General features: G+C 38.9%; 2 protein-coding genes across 6 annotated transcripts in view; one reads left to right on the top strand and one right to left on the bottom strand.

The window, feature by feature from the left end:
- The window catches only part of CENP (centromere protein P), a 275211-nt gene that overhangs the window by 122028 nt on the left and 125359 nt on the right, over nt 1-27824 (top strand). For 2 of the 5 annotated variants that reach the window (XR_011612319.1, XM_071077554.1), the window contains exon 6: nt 7189-7360. The exons of the other annotated variants lie outside the window; for them this stretch is intronic. Coding sequence is in view for 1 of the 2 variants with exons in the window: in XM_071077554.1 (XP_070933655.1) it covers nt 7189-7360 (172 nt within the window). In the remaining variant the exon portion in view is untranslated. The remainder of the gene's footprint in view (nt 1-7188; nt 7361-27824) is intronic. 5 annotated transcript variants of the gene reach the window in all.
- Nucleotides 19-27728, bottom strand: LOC105498853 (asporin). The gene is made up of 8 exons (XM_011771210.3): nt 27462-27728; nt 19887-20169; nt 15916-16028; nt 10815-11028; nt 9376-9486; nt 4463-4556; nt 3605-3743; nt 19-1302 (listed from the first exon to the last, which is right to left on the bottom strand). The coding sequence occupies exons 2-8, from the start codon at nt 20140-20142 to the stop codon at nt 1105-1107; spliced, it is 1125 nt and encodes a 374-aa protein (XP_011769512.2). The 5' UTR covers nt 20143-20169; nt 27462-27728; the 3' UTR covers nt 19-1104.

Below are 27824 nucleotides of genomic sequence, written 5' to 3'. Positions count from 1 at the left end.
TAAGATCAAAGCACAAATATTTTATTTCAAACCAATATTTTTAATGAAAATTTCCCTGTTTTCTGATTTTACTTATGTTGAATGCCAATAAGAAATACATAAAGAACTCTGAGCATTTATATAGAGCTTTCAGTTTCTATCTGTTTAATTTGATGTTCTGCTTGTTCAATTATACTATATGTGTTTCTCAGAGTTACCCAGTCCATACATATTTGAAGAGACAATTTGGTGTAGAATTGTTAGTGTCCAGGCTCTTCCAAGCAAGATCTTCCAAAGGGATATCTCAAAAATATTCCTTAGAGTTGAAGTGGCAATGTTATATAGCCTAACAATTTTCATACTATTAAAAGCTTATAATAGCTGATCATTAAAATGCAGGTTACAGATTTTATATAAACACTACACATTTTACAGAGATTTTTAAATCAGGTTATAATAATTAAAAAAAAAAAAAAAGCGTTTGCTATAGCCCCAAATCAGCTCTTATGAGTAACATCTATCAAGTTGGTAATGAACATTTACTGAAGGCTTTATTTTAAGAAATTAGTTTTAAACATAAAGATGGACTCTAAGATATGATAAGGTAATTTCAATAAGATTATATCAGATCATACTTCAAGATGATTAAAAATATTACAGTACTACCCAAGTTATTAAAGAATAAGAATAGTATAATGTACTCTTCACATTACTGTCTTTGTTAATTGTTTTTCTAACAGCAAATGAAAGAGCTCAAATTTTGCTAAGTCAAGCATTCCATTTACAGTACAGTTCTTTTTAAAATATGCTTGATAACAAAGTGTTAAATACTGAATGTCTTACTTCTTTGTTATAAAGAAAAGAATGGGCAAGCATGAGATTTATGTAAGATCATTTGTACGCAAAAAGAAACTGCAGTAGATGCTTGTTTCTCTTAACCCTTATGTATCAATAGTTTGGCAAAATTCTGTTGAAATTTCTTGTCATAAAATGTCAGTGGACTTACCACTTGAGAATAGATATTTGCTTGTATATATAATACTACCATTATTAATAGAGTTCAAGTATTCCAAATGTAAGGATTTTTGAATCTTATATTAAATGGACATTACCAATTACTAATTATTACATTCCAAAGTTCCCAAGCTGAACACTCATTCTGCTCAAAACACAACGAAATGTTGCAGGTTGCATTTCCCAGTATTTCACCGGGTTGTTGAATAAACTTATTGCACTGTATAAAGATTTCTTCATCTTTGGCACTGTTGGACAGAAGTCATTTACTCCCACTCTTGCAATCGAATTAGAATGAAGGAAGATTATCTGTTGTAGTAGGAAAAAAGAAAGGATTAAAAATACCCAGTAAATGTAAATGGAAGATACTCTGTAGTCGCCATTTGTTTATGGGTTTATTCCTCTGTTTATTTTACATCGGCTTGAATGTATTTCCAGGTAAAGTAGATGTACTCACTTATGCATGTTAAATACCTATTATAACAACTCAAACTCATATGTTGTACACAAAAGTGTTGGGGAAGGACTCCTGCCAAGGCCTAGAGCATGCCCAGCTAATTTTTTCATTTTTAGTAGAGATGAGGTTTCATCATGTTGGCCAGACTGGTCTTGAACTTCTGACCTCAAGTGATCCGCCTTCCTTGGCCTCCCAAAATGCTGGGATTACAGGCATGAACCACTGTGCCTGGCTCTGCCTGGTCACATGGGTCACTGTCTCTGTCTCACTCCAGATAGGTCAATAGATAGTAGATAGATAGATACATACATACATACATACATGCATGCATGCATGCATACATACATAATGTTTACTTATATATAATACATATATACATATTTTTAAATATACATATATATGTGTATATATATGGTTACTTCAGTGCCATATTTACAATAATGAATTTAAAACATTAGAAATGATCAGAAGAATGAAATTTAATGCTGCAAGAATTAGGCTCACAATATGATTGTGAAGAATTATTAGCTGGCATTTTCTGTGACCAAAGGAGAATTTTTGTAAGTTGTTTTATAGAAAGATCTATCAACATCTTAAATGCATAATTGTAATATAGCATCAGCAGTTGAAATCAATCTTATATACACCAGTGGACAAGTCACAATTTTATAGGCCGTGTACATGTCTTTTTAAGTTAAATTCTTACTCAAAAAGTGTCGTAAATAGAGGAACTTTCCTTCATTCCCTTAACAGCCCTTCTAATTCCTTCTTTGGCCTTTTTTGGTAACAGTGAGATTTCTGGGAAATAAAAGCAATCTACTTCACTGACAGCATTTTGGTATGCTGAAGAGCAGAAGCCTTTTGCTGGCCAAAGTGGGATATCTTCCCTGGCTGTTGTTACCTGTAGATTCTGCCTTGATGTCTTAGTAAGACTGATACAAGCCCAATCATGAAAATTCTAGGCATTGCTAAAACATTTAAGTTTGGTGTTCAGTCCCCCAGCTGCTCAATATCAGTGCAAGGTATAGTTTACCATAGCACTGATCTCACTGGGAATGAAAACCTGCTGGACATCAGTGTGTTTACTTTGTGGGCATTCACTGAAGTGTATGCTTATGACTTGTGTTCTTCTGTTTGTGTTATCATTCTATTCATTTAATTAATGCTAGCAAGAGTATAGGTAGATTTAAGAGAGACCAGAAGCTGGAAGCAGAGTTGTGGAGCAAATGAAGCAGAAATGACATCAGGGATGGGGCAGCTTAAGAGAGGATAGACTCAAGTTGTAGTCACCAGCTAAACAGACATCCAAATGCAGCATTTGGAAAAGTCAAAGCAAAAGTTGTCACCTTGAAATTAGCACCTGCCTATATTGCATTCATTTTGATGGTTTGTATCTCAAAGGAGTACAGTGAACGAAACTTGTTTAAAGATACATTGGAAAGAAATAGAGAAGAGGCAAAGTGGCTTGATGCCCAGTTTTGTTCTCAAGCTCCTTTGAAGGTGAAAACTTTTGTTCTTGGGAAGATTTAACTCTTTATTAGATTCTCCGAGAAATCTGTGACCCCTCCCAGCCAGTTAAGAATTGTCAAATTGGAAGGAAAAGATTTCTAATAATGAATAACAACAAACGACAAAATAGGAACTCATGATGCTCCAGATGGTGACTTTAAATTGGTTATATACTGTATTCTGGTTGGAATGTTTTTAAAAAACATATACATGTCTATCCTGGCACCAGACTGAAAGCGAAAATACTGGGAGCCTAATCCTCGTGCTGTGCCTTGAGAAATGTTTCCAGATCAAAAGAACATGTGACCCTACTCCCTGTCCTCCTGACTAGTCCTGCCTCTGCAGAGCCACCCCTGCCCTAAAATCTGAAATTAACTGTGCCGGCGGTTTTGCCACAATGTCCTGAGCAGTTTCAACAGGAGAAACCAAAAGACGGAAATGGATCCTGAGCTTTCTTGTGACGCCGACGTAGAAACCATTCTCCTAAAGCTCTCCTACTTCTTAAAACACCTCATGCAACCTGGAGAGTCATTATGTTTGAATCACCCTTGCTGCTTACTTGGTCTTTGCTTGAGGTATGCTAAAGTGTGTTATAAAAACTAAAGAAAATACTGATACCTACTGAACACAAGTAGAATGTTTTACCTGGAGGTATTTCAACTCTGGTAATCCTGAAGGGATTTTTTTTAGTTTATTGTTTTCCAAATGTATTTCTCTCACACGTGGTATGTTAGCAAGACTCCCATTTTCGATATCTGTGATTTTGTTGTTTCCTAGGCCCAGCCTAAAAATGATATAAAATGCATCAAGTCTTACATAGATAGTTAGGTGTGATAGAGTTAGCTGAAAACACCACAAACTAGTTAGAATATAAGCCTGTCCTATTTATATATATGTTCAGACAAAGATATTTCACGACTTTATTTAATAACGTATTTTCAGTATGTAACAACCATCTCCCAGTTTTGTTAGAAAATTCTTTAACCTAAATTTAACAAAAGGGAAATTTGAAAAGTCATTTTCTTCTTTTCATTTGATTTGCCGCTATCAGCAGAGTTGGTAATAATGTTGGTTCTTTTTTTTTTTTTTTTTTTTTTTTTTTTGAGACGGAGTCTCGCTCTGTTGCCCGGGCTGCAGTACAGTGGCACGATCTCGGCTCACTGCAAGCTCTGCCTCCTGGGTTCAAACGATTCTCCTGCCTCAGCCTCCCGAGTAGCTGGGATTACAGGCACCCCCCACCATGCCTGGCTAATTTTTGTTTTACCATGTTGGCCAGGCTGGTCTCGAACTCTTGACCTTGTGATCCACCCGCCTTAGCCTCCTGAAGTGCTGGGATTACAGGCGTGAGCCACCTCACCCAGCCAATGGTGGTTCTTTCTAGTTTTCCCTTCACACTCTCCAGTTCCAGCAGCAGTGGGCTAAACAGACAGTGATCTCTACCAGGGTCCCTGTGCACATTCTCCAGGAGGTATCATTCTAAGTTAAAATTTTGGGAATTTTTACCTTTGTAGTTCTTTGTATCGTTTAAAATCCTCAAGTTCCACTGTTGAAATTTTATTGTAATCTAAATGAAGCTCCAATAAAGTTGGTGGTAAGCCTAATAAGAAGAGAAAGATATATGTTAAGTCAAGTATAACCAAGCCCCATTGTCTATTTGTTTACTTTTCAAGTTGCAGATTATGGATTTAGGCAACTTTTTAGGTACTTGTTCTTTTTTTTTTTTTTGAGACTGAGTTTCACTCTTGTTGCCCAGGATGGATTGCAGTGCTGCAATATCGGCTTACTGCAACCTCCATCTCCCGGGTTCAAGCAGTTCTTCTGCCTCAGCCTCCTGAGTAGCTGGGATTACAGGTACGCACCACCATAACTGGCTAATTTTTTGTATTTCTTAGTAGAGATGGGGTTTCACCATGTTGGCCAGGCTGGTTTCGAACCCCTGACCTCAGGTGATCCACCCGCCTCGGCCTCCCAAAGTGCTGGGATTACAGGCTTGAGCCACCACACCCGGCCTGATACTTAGTATTTATTAACTTCTTATTATGGTAAAATTGTAACCATTCATAAAAATAGAAACTAGTATTATGAACCACCATGCTCAGCTTCAACAGTTATCTCCATTTTTCCTATCTTGTTTCATCTCCTCTATTAATTATTTATTGACTTGTTTATCTGTTTTTATTTTGCCACATTTCTTTTGCTGGAGTATTTAAAGTCAAATCTTATACATAATGTCATTTCATCTATAAAATCTTCAACTGGATGTCTGTAACTGATAAGGTCATCTTGTTTTTTTTTTTTTCTTTGACATAACCACCCTGTTAATATCACATCTAACAAAATTAATAAATTTTTTACTGTCATTTAATATAGTAAAGTTTCCCCAGTTGTCTCAAATATGTCATTTTACAGTTGATTTGTTCAAGTTAGGATTAAATGAAGTTTACAGAATACATTTGTTTCTTATCGCTCTTAAAATCTCTCTTAATGTACAACATACTCCCTCCTTTTTTCTCCCTCTTCTGTTGATTTATTTCTATATTATTAATTTGTTTGAGACACTCCTTTTGTGGATTTGGCTGACAGCTTCCATGTAATATCATTTATCAGAATCCTTTAACTTCTTCCTGTGCCCTGGTAGTCAGATCCAGAGATGCATTCAGATAGAAGTAAATCAGCCTTTCACCTGAAGGTCTTAGCATTCATGCACAATTTTTGCCTAGATCCATTCTCTCATTAGGAATTGGAAAATGGTGACTTCCTGATGTCATTCTTTATGGATTAGTTGGAACTCTTCTCTAAAGAATTTTCTTTCATTAATTATTTGGTTACTTTGTAAGATTATTTTTACAGAAAAGGCAGCAAAACTTGATTGTTTCAAGTAATGAATTCATGCAATGCCCGGAGGTGACCAGTTAAGGTTTTTTGTATGTTTTTTTTGTTTGTTTGTTTTTTTAAACACGATTATAAACATGGATTTTTACTCTGTTTGATATGTTCAGGTCATTGCAGTATTTATTCTTCCTTCTCTTTTCTTTTTTCTTTTTCTTCTTTTTTTTTTTTTTTTTTTGTGGCAGGGTCTCACTCCGTCACCCAGGCTGGAGTGTAGTAGCACAGTCTTGGCTCACTGCAACCTCCGCCTCCCAGGTTCAACTGATTCTCTTGCCTCAGCCTCCCAAGTAGCTGGGACTACAGGCGTGCACCACCATACCCAGCTAATTTTTGCATTTTTAGTAGAGATGGGGTTTCATCATGTTGGCCAGACTGGTCTTGAACTCCTGATCTCAAGTGATCTGCCTGCCTTGGCCTACCAAAATGCTGAGATTACAGGCATGAACCACTGTGCCTGGCTCTGTTCTTTCAATTAGCAGTAGTTTTCTGTAAACTAAGTGTATCTGTAGTACCCCCGCACATGGCAGGTGCCCAGTGAATGAAATTACTCCTTCTCTTCTCACGGGGGCATATCCTGACCCCCACTCTCCCCAGATGAACTAAAGCTGGAATAAAAGGGACTGACCAGAAGGTTCCGTCAAACCTGATTTTGTTAGCCCTATATACAAAGTATTATTTGTTAACCCAAGTATCTGGTTAGCTAGCTGGAAAATGCTTTCCTTCTTTCAACCCTTGATGAAATATTTCCTTTCTATATTAGCAATAAAGACTGATGAAGATAATTGAAACATCCTTATGAATAGCAATAATAGTCTTCATGACTGAATTTATTTTGATAACAGAATCTACTTTGAATTTTAAAATAAACTAGGGAGCAGAAAAATAATTCTTCTAAACTGAGAAGGTTCTAATTTCTTGAATTGTGATTAATTGAGCTTAATTGTATTTATGGAATGATTATATAGACCCTCCAGTATGTAAATAAAAGTTCTGTCCTCAAAGACATTATATTCTAATTGAGCAGATCCATCATACATACAAAAATCACTGGAAAAATAGCTGATGCAATGTGCCAGCCTGTTCTAGAATAGGTTGTACAAAGTCAGAAGGGAGAAATCTCTGGGAGAGGACTTGTAGAAGTTGAGGGAACTGTTGTGTCCCTTAGGAAATGAGGAAGGTGGGTAACCAGAGAGAAGAGTGAAGTGTAGCCTCTAGGGTAATCAAGCAGAGGTGTGAATTTGGCAGAAACTCAGTAACTGCTGACAAATGTTAGCACACTTTTGTACTGGAATTTCTATTCCCACCCTGTCTTCACACAGGTCTCCTTCTTCCCCACACAGTATCATTATGCAGTAGAACTTCCTGAACGAATAGGAAAGAAGACATTTTCTTCCTGTCCACATGATAACTTGTTGGGTCTGGTGAGGACCCTCAGGATATCTACATCCTTTCATCTTGCCACAGAGGGTAATATTGACTGGATTATGCCACGCAGGCAGTCAGCTTTCACAGGTTAGTGAATTCTGAATGTCAAAGGGATTTGAAGGAATAGTTATTTAAGTTGAGAGATTTGATTCCAATTTAAATTTCTAAAGATTCCTTTTGGCTTTGAAAGAATCTTGAAAACTTCATGAGAAGTTAAACCTTTACTTTTCAGATACACTTTGAAATATAAAGAGAATTTTATAGTGTAGGAAAGTCTTCTGGTGTGAACATAAAGAATGGCCAGGCCGGGCACGGTGGCTCAAGCCTGTAATCCCAGCACTTTGGGAGGCCAAGGTGGCAGATTACAAGGTCAGGAGATTGAGACCATCCTGGCCAACATGGTGAAACCACGTCTCTACTAAAAATACAGAAATATGGCCGGGCACGGTGGCTCAAGCCTGTAATCCCAGCACTTTGGGAGGCCGAGACGGGCGGATCACGAGGTCAGGAGATCGAGACCATCCTGGCTAACACGGTGAAACCCCGTCTCTACTAAAAAAATACAAAAAACTAGCCGGGCGAGGTGGTGGGCGCCTGTAGTCCCAGCTACTTGGGAGGCTGAGGCAGGAGAATGGCGTAAACCCGGGAGGCGGAGCTTGCAGTGAGCTGAGATCTGGCCACTGCACTCCAGCCTGGGTGACAGAGCGAAACTCCGTCTCAAAAAAAAAAAAAAAAAAAAAAGAATGGTCATGCCAGGAGATGCGGCCTGGAACAGCAGCTCCCTCCTCCAGCCCTGTAGGCTGCCCTCCTCACGTCCCTCTCCCTTCTTCTTTTCCTTGTCTTCACTCTCCTTTACTGGATGTCAGCTTCCAGCATATGAAAGGGATTTTATATGTTTAACTTACTGGATAGCATTTGCATTTTTTGTTGTTTTTCTAAAATGGGAAGGTAAATGTAACATTTTTGGTTTCTTGTAGAAAAACATCCACCTCCTTTAAAGCTAGACTAAGATGGTTTTTTGGATTTGTATAGTTCTGAATTAAACTGTTGTGTTCCTGGATAGAAAAATTATCTTTCCTCTTTTACTTTAGATGACCTTTAGGTGACCTCTTTTACTTAAGATGATCTTTAGGTCTCGATTAATAATAACAGCTTTACTATGTCTTTTAAATTCTCTGTGTATGTTTGTTTTATTGATCTTCTGGGTCAGCTGAGTAGATTAGAGGGGGTCGTGATGAAGTTGCTGCTTTAACTCATGGATACTGAAAGAGAGTTGTTGGAAAGTAAAAATATGTTGTTAATCATAGGGGTTATTTTTGACCCAGTTAGTCATCAAAGCAAAGAGAGTGTGTGCCCTTGTTGGGAATAAGGAAAGCAAGACTTTGAGCAAGAGTTCCAAGAAAGGCAATCCTATGCAGCTAATCATCAGACAGGGAGCTTGGAAGTAATGGGTTAGAACACTGGCCATCTGGCAGACTTAAGGAGCATTCTACTTGAGGTGCTAGCCTTGGGTCACACAAAGCCATGATAAAGAGCACAGTGCTCATCTTGGTAATGATTATGTCACAGGTGGTCACTTCCTATCTGCTAGATGTTGTCCCCAAACCTTTCTGTGTATTGGTCCATTAATCTTCACGGTATACCTGGGAAGAAGCTGGATGCCATTCCTGCCAGAGCCAGGGGCTGCCCAGTCTGGCCTCATAGGCTTCACCTCAAACTGCGGCTAAATGCCTGGGGACAGGGGCTCTTGCCCCATCTATCTTTCTCTGCTTTCTTCCGTATAGATTTCCCACCTCTAACAGGTACTTCACAGAATGACAGGTATAAATGAGTAAATGTCAGGAAAGAGAAGGAAAATTAAACATTCATTGCTTCTTAGTGTTTATTCTTAGTGGAGTAAAAAAAAATTATGGCTTAATTCTGTCAGGAAAAAAAAGCACTACATATGGCATTTTATGTGTGTGTAGACTACATTGACCAGATTTACTGGTGCAAGGATTTCTAGTTGCAGTGTATACTGTACAGTTTCCAATATTAGATTTAATCGTTACTGAAAGGTGACAACTTTAAAATACCATATCTTAGATAAAGTAAATACAAACCTTTAGGAACTGAGGTCAGTTTTGCTTCTGCAATTCTGATATGGAACACCGTCACCCCTTCAAATGCCCCTGGCTCTATCCCATTATTATCAAGAGGATTTGCACTCATTTCTGTCGGAGGAGAATGACATGACTTAGCACACATAGGTTGTACATAAAGGAAACTTGCAGTGCAGAGAGACACATCCCAAGAATGAATATCCCAAGAAGCGTGACCTTCGTCTAGGCTCATTCTCACTCAGTATATCTGCTTCTGTCTATCTACTGTCCTTTCTGTCAGCAACAGAAAAATACTGCTTTGTATTATGTAAACTGGAATATATGAGAAGTTCACTATTATTCACTTTGAATTACCAAATCAGTGACATTTTCACTCTCCTCCAACCATGAGCACAATTAAGGTTTTTTTATTATAATAGTGCATCAAAAAAGATCATCCTTCATATAATCCAAAATGCTTACATTTTTCTGTGTACATTTTTGTGTCTTAAACTTTTTAAAATTGTAAGTCAATTATAAATTATTGTTTTGTTAGCAGAAATATAACTTTGAAGAAATGCCAGTAAGTGAGGCCAGGCACTTGGTTGAATTAAATGAATAAATGAATTAGTATTATTGGTTATGAATTTTGAATGGATATTATAGGGAGATGGCATGGTTATATGATGGGTGTTAGAAATAAAATCAGGTAGAGTTGTAAATATAAGACAAAAAATTCCTCACATTGATAATCTTAAAGCAGATAACCAAATGTTAGGTGCACATTCTAAATAATATCCAAACTAATTTTGTATATTATATTTGAGTAGCTTATGCAATACATTAAAAATACTACCTTTAAATTAAATAAGAATAATTTATATTTTATTAATTAGGGTCTGGTCAGAAACAGAAACCACGCTAAGTCTTTCAAAGGAGGTTCTTTTTTTTTTAAATGGAGTTTCACTCTGTCACCCAGGCTAGAGTGCAGTGGCACAATCTCGGCTCACTGCAACCTCCGCCTCCTGGGTTCAAGCAATTCTCCTGCCTCAGCCTCCCAAGTAGCTGAGATTACAGGCACCCATCACCATGCCTGGCTAATTTTTGTATTTTTAGTAGAGACGGGGTTTTACCATGTTGGCCACGCTAGTCTCAAACTCCTGACCTCAGGTGATCCGCCCGCCTTGGCCTCCCAAAGTGCTGGGATTACAGGCGTGAGCCACCAAGCCTGGCCTCAAAGGAGGTTCTTGAGGGAAAGAGAGACAGTATTACAAAGGTCATATTTTCTTTAAGTGCTAAAAATTTTGTTGGACATTTTAATTGATTTATAAATGGCTTATCTAGGCAAAGATTATTATATTTAAACATTAATTTTGGAAATTATTCTTAATAGTGGCGGTAAAGTGTTCTACATCTGTTTGTTATAATTTCAAGATGTCCCATTCATTTGAAAAACTTACCTAAAACATGTAAAGCATTCATTCCTTTGAATGTGTCCTTTTGTATTTTCTTAACTTTATTTTCATGAATTCTGAGTTCTGCTAATGATTTGGGAAGATTAAGTGGTATTTCACTTAGTTGATTGTGGGACAAATATAGCCTTCGCAACTTCTTTGTGGTTAGAAAGGCTTTTGGGTGAATCTTTGTTAGCTTGTTGTTGTTCAGGATCAGACCCTTGATCAAGCATAGAAAGTTACACAATATTAGGAAGTGGATTTAATGTACCAGTATTCTATAGTGATTAGCCAATCATGGAAATCAGTATAATTTATATCATTGGTGTACTAGATCACCCATGTAAAAAATTTCCCAGCCCAATCTAAGCTTTAAAAAAATTTTTACTAATGAGTTAGAAAAGTGCAGAGCTTTAATAATTAATGTTGTGCCATTGGTTTAGATAGAAGTGCATCTTTTAAACCTTTGAATAGATAATACATTCATATGGTTAAGGCTTCAGCCTCTACTCAGCCTCCTATTTCCCTTCAGGGAGGTGACCAACGATACTATCTTTATCTTATCTTAAAATCTGTTTACTCTACAAAACTATGTTTAGTGCACACCAAATACACTTTTGCATGATTTTGTCTACTTTGAAAACCTCACTTCTTTCATATTTACTAATGTTTACCATTTCTCCCAGAACAGAGACCTGAAAGGAAAAAACTCCTACAAAGTACCCTCAGCATTCTGGCATATTTTACATATTGGGGAGATAGTAATGGATCCTGAGAAATGACTCAATCTCTGATCAGTTTTTTGGATATTTCTCAGGGCAATAAGACAGCATCCTCCAGAGGGGGTCTAGTAACTCCAGAGAGTAAAAAGAGCTCGTACCAGTGTGAGTGTGCTCTCTGCTACCAAGTCCTTTGCAACATGTCCAAGGGTGCGTGGCTGCTTGGGTGACCAACCATCTCAGTCTGCCCAGATCATGAGGTTATGGGATGTGGGAATTTCAGAACCAAAACTGGGAATGTCCTAGGCAAACTGGGACATGTTGGTAACACTGATAACGATTTGCATTGCAAAATGAACATAGCTCAGTTCTTTACTCATTGCCAGATTATTCAGAGAGAATTTTCTGTGTTTACCAAGAATGATGACAGGTCACTGAGCGTCTTCAGGACCTTTCTGTCCCTCTTTACCAATCCAGGTCATCTGATTTTCTCAAGGAGCAGCTCTAGATTCATTCATTTTATGATTTTGTTCTCAAATTCATTTCACAAAAATCTCCCTTTGTTTCCAGACTGGAAAAATATGCCTCACTGGTATTACTCACGTTGTTGTTGTTTTTCCATGGCAGAAATACACATTTTGGTTGCTCAGTAAACTCCTTTTATCTGCACGTTTCCTCATCTCACTCTTGGCCCTTTGTGCTTTCCTTTTCTCACCCTCCGGAAATTCCAGATAGATCACTATTGCTAAAAGTTTCACCAAGAAAGGATAAGCCTAGGAGAAGAGGTGAAACTACATTTTGTTACCAACTGGTAAAATATCCTCGTTTCTGAGTGTGTGATGCCAACTGAAAGTATCTTCTCTTTTCCTTTGGTTACACTGAAAAATGAGGCGAGGGGAATTTAACAACTTGGTGGATCATCGAGATGGTTTGTGAATCCTCTCTTGACTCCATGAGGTAAATTTAGCTGGAATTATTACTCTCCTTTTAGTGAAGAGGAAATGCATAAAGTGAAGAAAGGTGTCTTGCCTATGCCATCCAACAAGTGAGGGTTAGAGAGGCCCCACCACAAAGTGAACCTGTGCGTCAGTGAGATCCAAGTCTAGTGCATTGGGCTTTTGTTAGTTTGTTTTTCCTGATTAAAACATGCAGTTGTTGGAACTGTGTAAAAGGAAGGAAAAGTAATACACAACTGTGTAAGAGGTTTTGCGCAGGACTAGTAAGAGCCGCGCCACACGGCGGACTGCCCTGCATGGTGAGCTGGCTAAGTGATCCAGTTAAACTGCACTCCCAGTGCCGACTTGGTGGTCACAGAGCCTCCAATTCATCATTAACAAACAGTGTAAGGACAGAAGATGAGAAGAACCTAGCCATTCAGTAGTAGGACAGTGATTCATGCCACATGTGTCTGATAATGGCTGGAAGTGAGCTGGGAGGGCTGTGAGTGTGTTCAGTGATTTTGCTCTGACTGTATCATTCTTTGTGTAAGAACCCGAGTGCCAAATAAGCAGCTAAAACATAACACAGAGAATTTGTAGAATGTCTAAAATATAGTTTGAGTCTCTTAAAAGACATATATAAGGTGATACTATAATTATATAAATGTTTTGTAATTATTTTTTTTTTATTTTTTTATTTTTTTTTGAGACAGAGTCTCGCTCTGTCACCCAGGCTGGAGTGCAGTGGCCGGATCTCAGCTCACTGCAAGCTCCGCCTCCCGGGTTCACGCCATTCTCCTGCCTCAGCCTCCCAAGTAGCTGGGACTACAGGCGCCCGCCACCTCGCCCGGCTAGTTTTTTGTATTTTTTTAGTAGAGACGGGGTTTCACCGTGTTAGCCAGGATGGTCTCGATCTCCCGACCTCGTGATCCGCCCGTCTCGGCCAATGTTTTGTAATTATATGGTATACCCACAATTCAAATATAAAGCATTTTATTCTTTTTTTAATACTTTTATATATTTTTTAAAGTACTTTAAAAAGTGATTTACGGCCGGGCGCGGTGGCTCAAGCCTGTAATCCCAGCACTTTGGGAGGCCGAGACTCAGTCTCAAAAAAAAAAAAAAAAAAAAAAAAAAGTGATTTACATTAGTACACCCGGTCAGTCGGGTCAGTCTGCTAATAGTAGCTTGGCAGTAATACTACTTAACAGCTGGGGGCTTCCCCACCATTGCTCTGTACCTGACATGCATTTCTCAGAGAAAATCAAGTAGGTCTAAGAAAGATCCTGATACCTTTTAGTTTCTCATTTCCTGGTGAATAACAAGAATACATATGGGCTAAGTCCCTGGAATGCTCCTAAAATGTAATAAAATAATGATATGACAGATTTAAAACTTTCATAGCCCCAGTATTAAATATGCCATTAGTTATTATTCTTGTGGTTATCTAAGCTGCAAAGGGGTTGAAGAAGTGGTAAACACATCAACAGGCTGTATTTCCAACTTCTGATAGTAGAATAATGGCCTTGCCATTCTCCCAAAGATTCTGTGGCCTAAAGTTAGTGGGTGGACTGGGTGAATCCTCAGCAGAATCCATTGTGTCATTTCTGATTGTCTTAGTGTTTTAGTGAGACCTAACTTATAAATATACACTCTTCTAGTTGCTCTTTTATATTGATATGGAGCCTTACCAGATCTGAGCTGCCTGCACACTTTGAAAGTGAAAACAGCAGACAAGGTGCTGGCTACCTGACAGTGCAGTGTGAGAGCTGGATTTTGCAGGGAGGCTTAATGCGAGGATTGAGCATCCCTCAGTCTGCCTTAAGTATGATCAGCATACATGCCTCGATCCTAGGGTGACATGGAGGAAGGGATGGGCCAGAGGGTCCACTGCACTGACCCAGGGTGACAGGGAGGTTTGGTGACCCCTCATCTCTCAGCCACAGGAACAGAGCCAGGCCTGCATGGTAGCAAGGGGCTAGTATGGTTATGGTATTTTCTACCCTGTTCTCTTAGTTTTAGCTTACCTAGAGATGACAGACTTTAAATTTGCTTTCTCCAGCACAGCCTGAGAGTGTGGGGAAATGGCCTGGAATAGCCAGGCCTGGCTTACCGCCTCAGATGATACAGAACCAGAGCTCTTCCTCTAACACCACGCCGGAGTCAGCAGGCAGGAGCTGTGCTGAGGGGAGGTGGTGATACTTCCACAGCTGTGGCGGGGGAAATGAGGCGCTCCTCCAAACCCAATTTCAGACTAAGTCAGAAATTTTACTTGCTAAAATCTAGAAACTTCAAAATGGTTTTTTGGTTTGTTTTTGTTTTCGAGACAGGGTCTTACCGTGTCACCCAGGCTGGAGTGCAGTGGCATAGTCACAGCTCACTGCAACCTCTACCTCCCAGTTAAGACTACATGCACCACCACCATGCCAACTAATTTTATATTTTTTATTTATTTATTTTATTTTTTTTTTTTTTTGAGACAAAGTCTGGCTCTGTCGCCCAGGCTGGGGTGCAGTGGCCGGATCTCAGCTCACTGCAAGCTCCGCCTCCCGGGTTTAGACCATTCTCCTGCCTCAGCCTCCCGAGTAACTGGGACTACAGGCGCCCGCCACCTCGCCCGGCTAGTTTTTTGTATTTTTTAGTAGAGACGGGGTTTCACCGTGTTAGCCAGGATGGTCTCGATCTCCTGACCTCGTGATCCGCCCGTCTCGGCCTCCCAAAGTGCTGGGATTACAGGCTTGAGCCACCGCGCCCGGCCCTAATTTTATATTTTTTAAAGAGGTGGAGTCTTGTTATGTTGCCCAGGCTGATCTCGAACTCTTGGGCTCGAGTGATCCACCCGCCTCAGCCTCCCAAAGTGCTGGGATTATAGGCATGAGCCAGCCCAAAATGTTAAACGTGGAAGTAGTAATCTTTTAAATCCTAGAATATTAAAATGATACTAATATAGTAAAGAAAAAATTCTTTTCCTCTTTAAAGATCCAATAAAGAAGCCATACGTGTATATATTAATCAATCAGATATATTCTATGTGCCGCTGTTAGAGATTTGTGGTGTCTTCACACGTTTGGGTAGAGATTTCTTACACTGTTTGCTAATGATTGTTGTAAGTAATTGTTTTCTTGTTCATTTTAATGTATAGTGACTGTTACTACCTGAATAGATTGTAAGCTTATTTGAGGACCATTAAGGTCAGCCCACTGCCTTTTACATGGCTATTACTTAATAAACATCCATTGAATTAGACTATTAATTGAATGAAATCTGTAATTTTTAATTGACTAGAACCCTGTTGAATGCAGGGATTTTTGTCATTCTTTACATACAGAAAAGTAATACTTGTTTATACTAACATAGTATAATTAATCATTACAGCAAAGATTATATAATTAATCATTATAGCAAAGAGTTTTCACTTAAATCTTTGAAAGTATGAGGATATATTCTTACATAAAGCGAAGTGAGTCCTTTAAAATCATTTTCTTTGATTTCCTTAATTTTATTGTTTTGAAGATCAACCATTCGAGTATCAAATGGAATGTTGGTTGGGACTGAGGTCAAACCTTAGAAAGAAACAAACATATTATATAGTAGAGAATCATGCTGAAGATGAGATTACTAATATGATAGAAACACATTTTTTCAAACCCATGATTATCATCAAGTTACACATGACTTAACCGTCATAAGAGATGACCAAAAAAACATTGTTTTGGGGGAAGACCTCAGGACCTTTTTGAGTAACTTACTAATTTTTACAAGGTGTCTAGCTTGGTATAGCTGTCACCACTCATCCCCTCTAAGGTGGAATAAAAGGTGATAAATTGGAGCTGCCCTGGTGGCTGTGAGAAAGAAGGTGATCAACCACTGAGGTGCAGCTTCTGTTGATGTACCTTTGGCTGAGGAATATTAGCTTTCTTTGCAAATTTCCAGGCTGTTATAGTGCTAAATTGGAGCATATGGGTCTTGATAATTTTTCCTTCTTTCTTTTTTTTTTTTTTTTTTGAGATGGAGTCTCGCTCTGTTGCCCAGGTTGGAGTGCAGTGGTGTGATCTTGGCTCACTGCAACCTCCACCTCCCAGGTTTGAGCAGTTCTCCTGTCTCAGTCTTCTGAGTAGCTGGGATTACAGGCGTGTGCCACCACGCCTGGCTAATTTTTGTATTTTTAGTATAGACGAGGTTTCACTATGTTGGTCAGGCTGGTCTCAGACTCCTGACCTCATGATCCGCCCGACTGGGCCTCCCAAAGTGCTGGGATTACAGTTGTGAGCCCCTGCGCCCGGCCAGGTCTTGATCATTTTAAGAAGCCTTAGAAAGTTGTGTTTAGAAAATAGAAAAATTAGATTTTTTTCATGTATATTACCAAAAACTTTGCCACCCATTTCCTTTAATTAATTCCTCTAATTAGTTGCAAATTCTTTGATTTCCACATGCTGATTCATACATAATTCTTTTTTTTTTTTTTTCTTGAGACAATCTTGCTCTGTCGCCCTGGCTGGAGTGCAGTGGCACCATCTCAACTCACTGCAACCTCCGCCCCCTGGGTTCTAGTAATTCTCCTGTCTTAGCCTCCCGAGTAGCTAGGATGTGTACCACCATGCCTGGCTAATTGTTGTATTTTTAGTAGACACAGCGTTTTGTCATGTTGGCCAGGCTAGTCTCGAACTCCTGGACTCAAGTTATCCTCCTGCCTTGGCCTAGATGTCAGTACACTTTTGATAGAACCGTCCTCACTCCTGAAGTATAGTCATACATTTAATAGCCAAAAATTGAAGAATTGAAAATCTAGTATTTGAATATCAACATTCTATCCTACAGCTCTGTATACTTTTCCTTTCCATACTTTAAAATTGGCCAGGCGTGGTGGCTTACACCTGTAATCCCAGCACTTTGGGAGGCCAAGATGGGTGGATCACTTGAGGTCAGGAGTTGTAAGACCAGCCTGACCAACATGGTGAAACCCCGTCTCTACTAAAAATACAAAAATTAGCTGGGCCTTGTTACACATGCCTGTAGTCTCAGCTACTCGGGAGGCTGAGGCAGGGGAATCGCCTAAACCCAGGAGGCAGAGGTTGCAGCGAGCCAAGATAGTGCCATTGCACTCCAACCTGGGTGACAGAGTGAGACTCTATCTCAAAAATAATAATAATAATAAAACAGGCCGGACGCCGTGGCTCACGCCTGTAATCCCAGCACTTTCAGAGGCCGAGGCAGGCGAATCACGAGGTCAGGAGATCGAGACCATCATGGCTAACACGATGAAACCCCATCTCTACTAAAAAATACAAAAAAATTAGCCGGGCGTGGTGGCAGGCATCTATAGTCCCAGCTAGTCGGGAGGCTGAGGCAGGAGAATGGCGTGAACCTGGGAGGCGGAGCTTGCAGTGAGCCGAGATCGCACCACTGCACTCCAGCCTGGGCGACAGAGCAAGACTCTGTCTCAAAAAACAAAAGTAGTAATAATAATAATAATAATAATAATAAAATAAAATTGACACTCAAGAAATTTAACTCTATATGGGAAGAAAAGGGGGTTAACTTGATAAATTAGCAAGGTAGAGGGGCAGTTCTGTTTGTTAGAATAGATTTATTTTGCCATTTTTATGAACACAGGAAATTATTTTGGTTTTAGAAAATGAAGTGGAAGTCTTATAGGAAACTGGAGGTTCTGCAGAAGGGATCCTCCTAGTAACACAGATTTTGACAAACCTACTCCTGCCCTGCCCCTGTTGAAACTGAAGTTCTGAAAAGAGTTTCATCTCCTGAGGGAGGAAGAGTGATAAGAGCCCAGACCCTTTTTATGGTCATGTTTTGGGGGAGGTAGGGTGGTTGCGGCAGCATGCTGATGGCATGTCTGACTGTCACAGATATCCTTAGGTGGATTTTGTTTACTAGAGTTTTTTCAAAGCTAAATGTTCGGGAGACTGTGTGATGGGAACACCAGATTCCTGCCATGAGGTAGGTTGGGCTTCTCAGGTCTTTGGTGACAAGTACTGGAGCAGTTTCATGCAATGTCTCATCCAAGGTCTAAATGTTGGAAGCATATGACTGCTCTGCCGTGGCACATATGGAGGCTAGCACGTGGGGGTGGTCTGCACTAAAGATAAATGTGTCCTTATTCGCCATCTTACCCAGAACCAACCCAATTTACATCTAGTGGAGTCATAGCAGATACACATATTTTTATCTGGAATTTTGATTTACAAAGTGCTTTAACATGCACCCATTCTGCAGACTGATAGCAGGTAATGTTTTTTCTTGTCTGAGATGCAGTTTAGTACAATAGTACATTCTCGTATTCCCTGACTAACCTCTTCTCGCACCCACCATCTGTCTCAGCTTCTGCATTTCTTGTTCCTGCTGCTTTTTCCACAGTCATTCTGCATAAACAGGTTTTCTCAAACAGTACTTGAATCTTAATCTCTTTCTCATGAGAATTCCATAGGTAAAGCATAAGACCCATTTCTTTCCTATCCTATTTCATTAGACTTTACTAGTAAGTCTAGCTCATATTAGTCTCCCCTTTTCCTGAATGCTTTTTGTTCGCCTCTCATTTTGTCATATAATGACAAACTTCATTAAGGTCTCTAGAGTAGATTATTATAAGCTTTAACTCTTGCCATGAATGCTATGGCAGTAGGAAGCAAGTCTAATGCTTTTCAAGACATCTGCTCATATAGACTCATGAAGTGACCCTGTTGGGCCATCAGCCCTTGAGTGGGAGTTGTGTGCCAAACCTTGACCTCCATAGTGGGGTCAGTCTCAGCTGTCCCCTCTTGGAAATAACTGAGGGCAACAACTCTTGATATGCATTGCCATCATGTCCCCTCCCTGAACAGGGCATGGGTGTGCTCTTGAGTGCTCCTTCGTTAGAAGTATTAAAGAAAATACTCAGCAAAGAATTATAAATTTTAAAAAGACTTTATCCACTTTTTTCTTAGGCAGTTTTAAACCCACATTGTTAAAAAGCAAATAAAGCATTATCTTTAAAAGGTCTAGATTAGAGATTTCACAAGCTTTCTGTAACTCGTTTCATTGTTCTAGATACGCAGCTTATTTTGTTATCATGGGGTTTTACTCAAAAGTACAGTCTCAACCTGCTAACACCCTGAGATAGAGCTGCATGTGATGTCCATTCTCTCTGAAGGGAATTAAAATTAAATGCCTTGATTTAACTGGGGAAGAGAAGAAAATGTTCTATGTACAACATTCCCTTAGTTTTCCTCTGATTTTCTTAATTTTAAAAATAAGTTTGGATGTACTTTGAGGTTTGCTGTACTTTCCACCTGAAAACTTAAATGAAAAAAATCTTGTACAATCAGTGAGATTATTTTTGAAATTTCTGTGAAGACTTTTTCCATCCTTCAAGTTGTCAGAATAGCATTATTATTCTTCAAAACAAAATTGGCTTATATTCTTACCTAAATCTGAGCAATGTACAACTCGTGAATAGCACTGACATCCAAATGGACACATTGGAAACAGATCAAATGGGAAAAAAGGGATTCTTGGCTCTCTTGTTGGAAAAAGAGAGTTGTCCTCCTCCTCCTCATCATCATCATCATCTGTGTCTTCCATATCCTTCAGCATCATATTCTTCAATGCCATGTGTGAAGGGCTAAAGAAGGGTTTGGCAGAGCACAAACCCAGGAATAATAGGAGCACATACTCCTTCATGGTGTCTTAGTGTAGATCGGTCTAGGACTAAACAGAAATTGGATATTAAGTTTAAATGGATATAATTCCTGCATATATACATTACTCAGTTCCGGCAAGACTGCAATGAAATTACATTTTTATCAATTGCTTAGCTAATGTGAGAGTAAATTTATAAAGATTTTTGGAAGACAGTTCAGCAATGTGCATTGGGAACTCTAAAAATATCTCTGTTTTTCAGATAGTAATTTTACTTTTTGGAATGTAGTCTCAGGAAACATTTCTAAAGTGCACAAAGATGTTCATCACAGAAGTATAATAGCAGAAATATTTGAGACAATTATAATGGTTACAAGGGAATAGTAAAATAAAAGAGTATATTCCATGAAATATTTTGGAACCCACAAAATGCTTGCAAAGACATTTTAAAATATGGGATATTATCTTTTGTGAAATGAAAAAAAGCAAATATAAAAAATCCGTAAACTGTATACTTACAAACACTCAGAAACAACCAAAAACAAACCTGGCAGGAATATACCTGATTGATGATAAACTCTGGTTACTAGAACCATAGATGACTTGTGTTTTCCTTTTTCCTTTAACTTTCATAATGAGCAATGAGTATTACCTTTATAATGAAAAAGCTAATAAACATGTTAGAAACAGATTATCTTACCTAACTCTGTATTCCCAAAATCTTTCTATTGCCTTAATGTATTCAGTGTCCCTGAAGGAGGAGTGTCTTCATTGTCTCGTTAGACAACATCTGGAATTTTTCCTTAACTGATTTCTCTCCACCTTTCCCAACCTCACTCTCATAGTTGGTCACTTTTTCCACAAGTGGTATATTTTTCCTTCTAATCTGTTCCATTGTCTAATGTTTGATCCAAACTGTCTGATGTCCAGACTGTTCTTTCTTACTCGTCTTTCCACTGAGTTCTGTTTGTTTGTTTTGGTTTTGGGGGACCAGGTTGCTTTCAGCTGCGTTTTTTAAATGCACACAAAACAGAACTATACAAACAAGAACCTTCAGAGCATAGATTTATTGCCATATTTACATATCACAATTTTTAAATTGTCATCTGTGAAATGTGTATATTCTTCAAAATTTTCAAAAATTAAAAACATGGAATTATTCGAAATAGATGCATCCTAGAGATGCTCGCTGGTGAAACTGAGTCGTGGCAAGAGGGCATCCACTGACCACCACAGCAGAGGGCTCCGCAGACCCTAACAGTCAACCAGGCTACAGTCACCTAAATAGTCCACCAGGCCTGCCATTGCCCGCCATTGCCCAAGTGCCAGAGAGCAGCTCAGCTGCAAAAGACTTACATAATCAGCTGGGATTGGCGCAGCCTCAGGAAGACCTACCCCTCCAAATCCCAACTGGTTACAATTTCCCAGAACCAAAAAATCAACTTCAACATCCCTCCACGGGCCTGCTTTTTCCTGGATTTAAAAATCAAGAATGAATTCATTAACTTAATTAATATCTTCATTTATATGTGGTATGTCTTTTTTAATCACCAGACAAGGGCTAGAATGTCCTACTGTCATTAGTTATTAACCTGATGATTATTTAATTCCTCATATGCTCCAAAAATCTAAATGGTGGCATGAACATTTGCCCACTGGGTAGCTGGATGGCACTGGTCAGGTATGTGTGATATTCCTATGATAATCCACACTAATGCTAGGAAAGAGATTACAGAACAGATCTGAGAATGGCAAGAGTTTTTTATATTTTAATAATCCTATCCTGATTCCCATTTCAAAACTGGCCCTAGCCTCCCATCTGTACACTACTTTGTGGAGGTGTCAATTCAGATGTTATTCTAGACTCATCCCTCATAGGAAATGAGGTGTAAAGAGCTTAAGTGACTCGCCCAAAGTCACCTACCAAATATAAATGGAGCCAGAGCTAGGGCTCATGTGTCCCAACTCCCTGTTCTGTGCTGCCTTCTGCTCCAGCTCATGTGGGGGGACTCAGTTGTTTTATCCAGAAATCTCGTGGCTTCCTGGGCATACTCTGTCATTTCTTGTTATCTAACCAGTATACAAATTCCTGTCCTGTATACATCTGTACATAAAGAAGCACCTGTGTAGCTTGGACTGGAAGGTAGAGAATAGGATGATTGTGAGGTCAGATTTGTGCAGTACAGGGTGAGAGATTGTGCCGGCAACACAAGGTCCAGTGGCTTCTGTTGGAGAGCCCCAGGTGGAAATCACCATCTGTGGCTGACCACTGTTCTGTAGCAGGTGTGGGGTGTCCCTGCTGGCAGGCAGGTTATGTTTCGTATTCCAGTCATCCTGGGAATCCTGTATGGGGTCCTGGTAAAGGTTACTGGGGGCTTCCTTTTCAATATCACTTTGTCCCTGACACATTGTCTCTGTTCCTTGGCTGGCTATCTGACTTTGACTCATTATGTGTTTTGACTTAGGGCTGTTGTGTGGCTCCTGACTCCTTAAGGTTTAGTGCCCAGCTTTGCCTCAACCTTCAAAATACTCATTCCCTAGAAAAGTCAGCTCTTGGTCCTTAGCTAAATCAAAGTTGGCCCCTGATTCCAGTTTATTCTGTAACATTCTTGCATTACAGCTCTGTCTTCTAGGTGCACAGCTACCCTTGACCTTGTCTGACCTTGGCAACAAGAAGCTATAGAATTATAATGTCATTTGAGGTCCTGTTTCTGGCTTTCTTTGAGGTTGCTGGAGTTATTCAGTGGGCATTTACCAAGCACGCACTGTACCCCAGGCAGTGTCACTTGTCAGAATTCTGAATCTCTTAAAGTAGAGCACACCTTCCTCCCCATCCTCTTCTCTCCCTCACTTCCCTACTCAAAAATAAAAAACCCACAACTCCTGATCAACTACTGTCAGGTAAATATGAGATCGTAAAGTTAACACTTGAATGTCAGGTGCATTAATAGAAAAACTAAAAAATAAAATGCGTAGATTAGTAAATAGACAATGTAAACCTTATATACTGTGACTTATGGGGTAGGAATAGGGGTGTGGGGCTTTAATACTAGATGTGTGGTACCCAGAGCTTTGAAAGTAAAATTCTTCACCATGTCTGTCTACGCATAACCCTCAGTTTACTGTTTGAGACCAGTAGAACTAAAGACATTTATAAAAACATATATTCATATGAAAAAAAGATTGAAATAGAATATACAAACCTGGCAAGAGGGATAATGGGATTATAAGCAAAGCATTTTTTTCTTCCCATGCATAGTTTTTTAATTATGTTGCTTTTAAAATATTTTAAATGTCAGTCCGCCAGCAGAATTTTCTTTGCTTTATTACTACATATACTGCTGTCTTTTCCTACCACTTTTGGTAGGAGTTGGTATAATCAAAGGTTTCCCGTACACACTATTCTCACCTATCTCTAGCCAAAAGTCAGACAATAGCACCTACTTGGGAAATTGTTTTGGGGTTCACAATTTCTTGAGGCTTAATCATATTTGTTCTGGTCAATGGGAAATGAAGATTTTGATAAGGTTATTTTTTAAGTTGGTTGATCTGTTTTGTTTGTTTTTTGGGTTGTTTGTTTGAGATGAAGTCACTCTGTCGCCCAGGCTGGAGTACAGTTGCACCATCTTGGCTCACTGCAACCTCCACATCCCAGGTTCAAGTGATCCTCCCACCTCAGCCTTCCAAGTAGCTGGGATAACAGGCATGTGCCATCATGCCTGGCTAATTTTTTGTATTTTTGTAGAGACGGGGTTTCACCATGTTGGCCAGGCAGGTCTTGAACTCCTGACCTTAAGTGATCCACCCATCTTGGCCTCCCAAAGTGTGCCACTGTGTGAGCCACTGTACCCAGCGTGATTGTTTTAGTTTAAGCATTTTTCCATAGAATCTTTGAACTATATGGACTTTATGTTCCCAGTCTGGACCGGAAAAACCTATTTAACAGATAATATATCCAAAATGCAGAAACCAAAAACTATGGAACTTAAAAAAAAAAAAGTAAAACACCAGGAATGTGTTAGAGATCCAAAGTGGGGTGCCAAGAACACGTCGTGGTGTTCCTTGTGGCCTGGCAGTGGGAGCAAGGACTGGCCTCGGCTCCTTTGCACACCACATAATGGTTTCCCAGATGCCTTCAGCCTCGTGCCACTGTCAAAAGAGGCTTCCACAGTACTGAGTTGAGGTTCAGGATGAGGAACGGGATCACGTGTGAGGAGCAGAACTGACAGTTGAGAGGAGAAGGAGAAGGTACACAGGGCAGGGAAGGCAGGGAGTGGAACAGTAGTGGGCCTGCTTTTTTCCACATCCCCGCCTCAGGGCTGCTGACCAGCCCCCCAGTGGCATCAGGAGAAGCATTGTCTCTCCTCTTTTCTGAGACTGATAAGTTACTGCCCTTAATCAAAACTGAGGTAAAATGAAAACATGAAATGGAGACTTCTGTCTGCAAGTTTTAGGCAGTAGCATTATCTGTAGTTGTTGGGAAGCATTCCAGTTGCCGAGCAGTGGAGGCAGCCATTTTTATATAGCAGTTGGGCCCTTTCCTGGAGAGTAAGAGATGGAGACCTTTGAAACAGGAGTTCTTCCTGGTGGTGAAGGTTCCAGAACATTCTGGAACAGGGAGCATATCCATGCTGCTTGAATAACTCCAGGGAGAGGATACTGCCTCAAGGCAGCATCTTCCACAGTTGCCCATCCATGGCTGTTAGGAAAGATTATTTTATATGGAAACTCAAAAATGCCTTCTGGAAAATTCATTTCTCTCTGCTAGTTCTGTCTTCTGTTAGCCTTATACAATTAATCTAATCTTTTGCATTCTTGTATCCTGGTTGCTTGCAAAGAAAAAAGGCCAATCTTGATTCCATGAGGAATTTGTTATTTACACTCTTTACCTGAGTCTCTTGCTGGGTCTCTTCCACCACTTTGTTAGTAAGTACAAGTTAAGGATAGGTCCTAAACCTCCCCCAGTTCAGTGTGCAACTGTTTACCAATAGGAAAATAATGGAATGTCTAGGAGGGAAACCTAGATAGCAGTATTTTTTCCTATTATTCAGAAAGAATGTAGAGAATATTATATGTCATTTAAAATGATATGACTTTTGCTTGTTTTGAGTTTATGAATGAGGTATAACCTCTGTTTTATTAGTTTTGGCAGTATTCAGATTATTCTATTTTTAAAACCTTTAAAAATATTAAATCTTCTCAGGAATACTCAATATTTCCCTGATTTAGACCAGTTTTGCCAGTGTTTTCCACTCATGGAAAGCTTTGGATTTTGGTTTCAAGTCTCTCTTAATCAGAATACTATTTGGAGTGTTCTTCCAGTGCTACTGCTGTTACTAATAAATCATAGCAGCCTAGAGCCAAGAGAGGCCTTTGAGACCTTCCCCCCATGGCCGTCTTTTACTGAGAAAAAGCTGAGGCAATGAGTGTCCAGAACTGGCTGGAGGTGGTGGAGCTGAGGGCTGGCCTCCTCACTGCTTGTTGGTTGTGCTTTCCACTAGACTGCATGTCCTCCTAAATGGATTTTAATCTCATAGTTACTTCCAGACAGTAAACAGACTTTCCTCTGGAAAAGCCTAGTTAAGGAGGTTTGGCCAAGGTCTTAAAAGAGTTCATAACATATGGACTGGAAATATAGCTTAAGAAGCACATAAGCTTTCTTTTTTCCATTTAACTGGTCTACAAACTTAGAATGGAAAGTTTGTCTAAGTGAAATGGTATTTCCTCTCAGACACTATTATTAGGTAAATAAGTCACTGTGCTTTTAAATCCCATGTTTAAAGGCCCGCTTGGCAACCTTTCCCTTGATTTAAACATGCCTATCAGTTCACAGGTACCAGTAGCAGATTTCAGTATATAAATGTGATGTAACATACTCCATATATTTCACAGAAGGAATCCAAACCAAATTCAGATATAATCAAGGCACAGCCTTGTAAGCTAACAAATGAGTTAGAAGTCCAAGCATGCATTTGGAAACTTATTCACAGTACCATTTGTTCGTGGATACTGACAAAGGTAGCACTTTCCTTAAAAAGCAGTTAATTTTACCTTAGAAGTATAACTAGCATTCTGACGAAGCATTCTGGCTGTTTTTCCTTTTATACTAATTTTTCCCTTCACTAATTTTTCCATATGTCTAGCAACCAAGCTACTGTCTTAAAAAACGAAATCTCCTCCCTCTCCATTTTTATGATGTTTCCCACAGTGCTTCAAGACTTGTACTTGTAAAGTTAATCGTTTTTGTCTCAAACCTCAGATCAGTTATCAGAATATTTGTTTTTAATTGAGTAGTTAGTTGTAACAGAAGACTATATATCCTCTGTTCTTTCCACTACTACACTATACTCCTTAATGCCAAAAAACAAACTAAAAACATCAGGATCCTTTTATGTGTGTGGGCTTGTGCTTGATTTTTCTTTCTTTTTTTATTTCTTTCTTTTAACAACTTGATTCTTGGATTTAAACAACTTTATTTTTAGGGAAATATAACCCCCTCAGGTTCTTTATGACTCAGTCCCTACACCATGTGGCCACTGTTTCTTGGGTGCCACACCTCTGAATAGATTAACATGAAAGAATGCTGTGCACTATTTAGGTTACTAGGGAGTAGAATATTGAATACATTGCTTAAATTTTTTAATCTAAAATTTAATCAGAAATTTACTTTGAGAGTGGACAAAGGAAATCTTTGAAAGTGTTAAATTCTGACTGTATATATGCTGTGAAAATTTCCTAATCTTTCATATTGAATATAGTGCTAGCTGAACTATTGCTAATAAGTATTCTTTCTTGGAATTGTATAGATTTCCATTTAAACTTTTCAGTGCCATTTCATTATAATAAGGAAGACATTTATCAAGGAAAAATATGAATATTCAAATGTATAAGTAAAAATGACATTTCAGTAATTCACACATTTTAAATACACATTTGACAATATTTTAAATATTGAAAAACATATTTACTGTTTCATTTAATATAGCTGTGATATCCCCAAACTTCATGATCATTATTGTAGCAATGTTATTTTCCTAGATAAACACACAAGATGTTTATTTAAATGACTTTTAAAATCAATCATGTTAACATTTATGATAAAGCATAATGACAGGTTTTCACTTAGCTGGAAAAAAAAGTCACATAATTATATTTAAAATAAATTATAGATAAGACATAAAACTAGAATAATTTTAGGTACAAATTTAGGTTTATATTTAAATGCTGATTTTTAAGAAATTATAGAGATAAGCTTTGGACTTTATCATATGATTTATAAGCATTTATTAATAACATTAATGTCTCCTTAGTACTGACTATAAAGTATACATTGGTACATGTAAGATAGACATGAAACATACCTGTCAGAAGAGAGTAGTCCTCCTAAAAGTAGAAGTTATCCACCATGTACTACTTATCTATAATGTAAATGTTCTCAGACACTGTGTAAGAAGAAAAGATGAGGAGGTATTACATTTAAAAGAAAAAAAACACCCTTCAACACAGTCCTGGTGTGGCTGCACCCTGGGTGATACTGGAATAAACTGCTCCCACAGATTAGTCCATGTTAGTACTGAGGAGCAAGATTAAAACTTGTTACTGCTCATGTGTTTTCCATCACTGTTTGTATCGTAGCCAAGACTTCTAGCTAAACTCTAGACGTCTACTGGAAGATTCTGAAGGAAAAAAAAAAGTTTAATAATGCATGGCAACTGGCCATTGAA

The sequence above is a fragment of the Macaca nemestrina genome, chromosome 14 (assembly GCF_043159975.1).
Source record: "Macaca nemestrina isolate mMacNem1 chromosome 14, mMacNem.hap1, whole genome shotgun sequence".
Taxonomy (NCBI): domain Eukaryota; kingdom Metazoa; phylum Chordata; class Mammalia; order Primates; family Cercopithecidae; genus Macaca; species Macaca nemestrina.
The sequence above is the reverse complement of the archived record's forward strand: the minus strand, read 5'-3'. Positions and strand labels throughout refer to the sequence as shown.